Genomic DNA, 5,306 nt, shown 5'->3' with positions numbered 1-5,306 from the left:
CCCTTTGGCCCATGAGGCCCTCCAACACTTGCCCGGGCTCCCGAAACACCTTTCGGTCATGCTGGCCATAGCCTGGTACCCCCGGAACACTTCCGGACTCCAATACCCTTCGTCCAATATATCGATCTTCACCGCCGGACCATTCCGGAGCTCCTCGTCACGTCCGGGATCTCATCCGGGACTCCGAACAACCTTCGGTAACCACATACTATTTCCCATAAACAACTCTAGCGTCACCGAACCTTAAGTGTGTAGACCCTACGGGTTTGGGAACCATGCAGACATGACCGAGACACCTCTCCGGCCAATAACCAATAGCGGGATCTGGATACCCATATTGGCTCCCACATGTTCCACGATGATCTCATCGGATGAACCACGATGTCGAGGATTCAATCAATCCCGTATACAATTCCCTTTGTCAATCGGTACGTTACTTGCCCGAGATTCGATCGTCGGTATCCCAATACCTTGTTCAATCTCGTTACCGGCAAGTCACTTTACTCATACCGTAATGCATGATCCCGTGACCAACCACTTGGTCACTTTGAGCTCATTATGATGATGCATTACCGAGTGGGCTCAGAGATACCTCTCCGTCATACGGAATGACAAATCCCAGTCTCGATCCGTGTCAACCCAACAGACACTTTCAGAGATACCTGTAGTGTACCTTTATAGTCACCCAGTTACGTTGTGACGTTTGGTACACCCAAAGCACTCCTACGGCATCCGGGAGTTACACGATCTCATGGTCTAAGGAAATGATACTTGACATTGGAAAAGCTCTAGCAAACGAACTACACGATCTTTGTGCTATGCTTAGGATTGGGTCTTGTCCATCACATCATTCTCCTAATGATGTGATCCCATTATCAATGACATCCAATGTCCATAGTCAGGAAACCATGACTATCTGTTGATCAACAAGCTAGTCAACTAGAGGCTTACTAGGGACACGTTGTGGTCTATGTATTCACACATGTATTACGATTTCCGGATAACACAATTATAGCATGAACAATAGACAATTATCATGAACAAGGAAATATAATAATAACCATTTTATTATTGCCTCTAGGGCATATTTCCAACACCCCCAATCCCCTCTCTGTTCTTCTACATGGTATTGGCCTTACCTCGATACTAAACCCTAGCTGCCACTGCTTCCGCACCGTGCTACCCCCGGGGAGGTCGATCTTCATGGTCTCCACCAGGGGCCACACAACCTGTACCTAGGGTTCGTCCGCCGGTCATGTTGGTCAGTTGCACTAGAGAGTCTTTTCACTGATCTATTGATTGGATTTTTTTTCTCTCTTGTCGATTGATTGACCGGTGTTTGTTTTTGGTTTTCTGATCTGTAGATCGGTTTATGCTGCCCGCCGCCCCGTTGATCCTGGCGCGCCTCTACTCCAACTATTGTGGCGGCTACAGCAGCCAGTGATCCACTGCAGGCTCGTCGACACCAACGTCTCCTGATTTCAACCACTATGGCATGCGTGGCCTAGTGTTGCATCCGCCGTGCACCTCCAGGCTAGCTATCGTGCAACTCACATGTGTGCACATGTGCATCATGGAGGCGTGAGCTATATGGATGTGGACAGTTGCTCGGGCGCCCGTGCAGGTCTCTACCTGCTCGCGCCCGCCGCATCCTGTTCGGGTCCTGCTTGCATGCTGTGTCCCCGTCAAGGTCAAGCTCCTACCACGTCCGGGCCCCAGCTGTCATAACGGTCTACTTAACAGTCAAAATAACCGGAGTTGACTTTGCCGCCACCCTGATGTGTGGGTCATGCATGTCATAAACGTGTTTAAACCGTCTAAACTGGCCATTATTAAATGTGGAGTTTCTAGTGACAAAATTAGAAAAATATAGTTTTCAATCACTTTTTTGAAAGTGATAATTCAGCGGGACGCGAACCCCAAATGTGATATTTTTTGTCAATTACTCTTATTTAAAAGGTTGCCAGCACGTGTATGTAACGAACAATTAACATGCGTATGTTACAAGTGTACGTATCAATAGGGTTCAACCCCCAAAAGATGCATATGTTAAGCTGAAAGCTGCTGGTTGCCCTGCACATGTGGCAACAAGCCAAAGCAGCGAACCGGTAATAAAGTCCAAGTCGTGTCTGCCCACACAAATTACATGCCAACTAGACAAGAATGCAGAAACACTGCGGTTCAACAAATCCATTTTGCCATCAAATAGTGGATTGTGAGAGTATGAAGACAAGCGTGGAGTATGAGGACAAGCGTGGTGTCATAATCTGCGATAAGTCAGCTGCATATATTAGGTCTACTTTGTACTAGGACAGACGACAATGGTTCGCGGAACTAAAGGCACAGTCAGACACTAGCTAACAAAGACAAGCAGACTAGCACCACAGACGGCAGCAAGCCAAGCTTATCTCTCCACGGCGAGGGAAGGGAAACGTTGCCGTTGCCAACAATGTTAGTTCTCTGTGGCGGCGGCGGGCAACTCGACATTCTGCTCCTTGACGGGGGTCGACTTGTAGTAGCACAGGTAAAGGATCAGCTGGAAGATGCACAAAACTGTACCGATCGCATTAGGGATCTGCGCGGAATTAAAATAGGGTATCACAGTTAAATCGATGCAGAGGAGTTCTTGATTGGCAGGGTTTGGGACTTTTCGAGATGCGGGCGTACTGACCGTCACGTAGGGGTCGTTCCCTATCAGCCCATAGGCTAGCCAGCAGCAGCCGTTGATAGTGTTCACCAGAGACACGGTGAATGGCATATACTCCACGCTCTTTGTCTTGATAACTTTCCCCTGCAAGCAGGCAGTACAATATTATTGCTTTTGTCTTTTTTTCCTTTTTTTTTGAATTGTTTTAGTATTTCCATTTGCAAGTAAAAGTTTTTGTAGGTAATTTACAAAGGCTATATTATTATACATAACTACTCCCTCCATCCCATAATATAAGAGCGTTTTTGACACTACACTCATATTATGGGACGGACAGAGTAGATGATACCCTAAGCGTTGATAGTTTTGAAATATTGTGTAGAATAATCATTGATATTACCCTTAAAGAAGAAAGGAAATGAAATAAAAATAACAAAACCAATATAATGAAGTATTCCAAGGAAGAATATATTAGCGACATTGGTATCACCCTTCAAAAAAACTTGCACACAACTTTGCACATTTGTAGTATGCAAAGAATAAACATATAGTAGTGTAATTTTTGCACTCTAATGTATTTTACACACATATTGTATAGTACTTGCATTTATACTTACACACTTTAAAAAATGATGTTTTCTAAGGAAACAATGAATTAGTGACATTAGTATTAACCTCTGAGAATAAATAAAATGAAAACAAAGACCAAATTTGCATACAATTTACATGTAATTGCGCTTTTTATAAGATGGGAAAAAATAAACATATAATAGTGATTTTTTGCAAAAAAAATAACTTTTCTTAGAAGAGAAGAATTAGTGGCATTGATGTTACCCTTAAAGGAAGAAGGAAAATTAAATAAAGACTAAACATTCAAAATAATGAATTTTTCTTAGGATCACTAAATTAATGGCATCGGTATTACCCCATAAGAAGAAAGGAAATGAAAATGACTTTAAAAACTTGCACACAAGTTTACACCGAAATTGCACTCTTTATATATGCAAAGAATAAATATGTAATAGTGAAATTCCTGTACTCTACAACAATTTAAACACACATTGTATAGTACTTACGCGTATCCATTTACACTCATCCAACATCAAAAAAATACCAATACAAAAAAAGGAAAATGGCAAAAGAAATGCAAAAACATGTAAAGCAGAAGGAAATTAAAACAGGAAATGGGTAATGGGCTTCAAGCCCAATAAGAAAATGGAGTGACCCCGAACAAGGGCATGTCAAAAATTTAACCCAAGAAGCCATGAAACGACAAATGAGAGAGAGAGAGAGAGAGAGAGAGAGAGAGAGAGAGAGAGAGAGAGAACGCATCAATTCTGCATAATAAAAGATTCAAAGGTCGGAAATCGCCTTACCCACATTTAAAAAACAGGCAAGTTACATATAGCTAAAATAGAAAGTTTTTTGGTTGGATGGCTATACTTAAGCAGAACAGAGCTAGGGTGTTGCATTACCTATTGATGTAGAAATAAACAGTAGGTTTTATTTTTTACCAAACATATACAGTGGCAACATGCATCTTTTAAAATAACCTGGGTGTTGCATCTTTTAATAAACTGTAGGTTCATGCATATTAACTAGGCTGATCTTCCTAAATAGGGCATCAATATCACGCTATACGTCCACAACGGCCACATGTGCGGCATTAACACGCAACCGATAGAGTTTGAAACCAAGGCTAGCGAATCAAAGCGTGGATCCATGCATGTGGGTAGGTGTGCGCGTGTACATACCATGACTGTGAGCGGGGCGGCATACATAATCGTGCCGAAGACGATGCAGATGATGCCGACGATCCTGGAGCGGTCCTCGTAGGTGTGGGCGCTGAGGAGCACTCCGACCACCACGGACGCCACGAACGCCACCTCAAAGCCAACGACGAGAAGTATCTTTAGCTGCACGTACGCACAGACGGGCATGGGTTAGGGACGTAGGGGCCAGAAACTAGCGGCGAAAAAATACCGGGAAATTAATTGTTCTTCCGGGCGGGGAATAGGGGGATCAGGGATGTATGTACCCGCTTCTTTGGGGGCGAGTAGAGGAAGAAAATGGAGAGGTAGATTGTCTCGATGATGATGCCGATGCTGTTGATGGTGATGACGAGTAAGCTGTTGGGGTGGACAATGGGGAGGCCGTAGAACAACCAGAGCAGGCAGTTCATGAGCGTCGCCAGGTAGGGATCCGGCGTGAACTGTTCCACGTCCTTGTTCTTGCAGATCCGGTCAAATGTCTGCCTGCATGCGCCATGCAGAAAGAAAACAAGCTCAGATTCATGTCCTGGTTACCAACAGCCACCTTCCATATACAGATCACCAGGCAAGAGGAGAGGAGGGCGGCTTAATTACGCAGGGGAGAGGAAGAGGCAAAAGGAGATGCAATTGCCCATGATGCCGACGACATTGCGAGCTGCGTCGGCCGTAACCATGGTGCTCAGGTCGCCGGGAATTCAACCACCTGAGAAAGGTTGGCTGTGGTTTGTTTGGGGGCGTCGCCGAGTTTATATAAATAGGGGGGTTTGCCTTCCCAAAATTACCGATATCGATATGCATGGTTAAACGGTTAGATTTGAGAGTAAGCTGGTCTTCTTCATATACAGTCCTTATATTGGACTCACGTGTCAATTTCTTCCATGCCAACG

General features: G+C 44.3%; 1 protein-coding gene across 1 annotated transcript; it reads right to left on the bottom strand.

Annotated features, from left to right (window-relative positions):
• Positions 1–2,452: 2,452 nt before the first annotated feature.
• LOC109737241 (bidirectional sugar transporter SWEET6b-like) lies at positions 2,453–5,093 on the bottom strand. The gene is made up of 5 exons (XM_020296429.3): positions 5,014–5,093; positions 4,686–4,902; positions 4,402–4,563; positions 2,672–2,791; positions 2,453–2,575 (listed from the first exon to the last, which is right to left on the bottom strand). The coding sequence occupies exons 1-5, from the start codon at positions 5,091–5,093 to the stop codon at positions 2,453–2,455; spliced, it is 702 nt and encodes a 233-aa protein (XP_020152018.1).
• Positions 5,094–5,306: the final 213 nt, after the last annotated feature.

The sequence above is a fragment of the Aegilops tauschii genome, chromosome 2 (genome assembly GCF_002575655.3).
Source record: "Aegilops tauschii subsp. strangulata cultivar AL8/78 chromosome 2, Aet v6.0, whole genome shotgun sequence".
Lineage (NCBI taxonomy): Eukaryota > Viridiplantae > Streptophyta > Magnoliopsida > Poales > Poaceae > Aegilops > Aegilops tauschii.
Note: the sequence above shows the minus strand (reverse complement) of the source record. Positions and strands in the feature narration are given on the sequence as shown.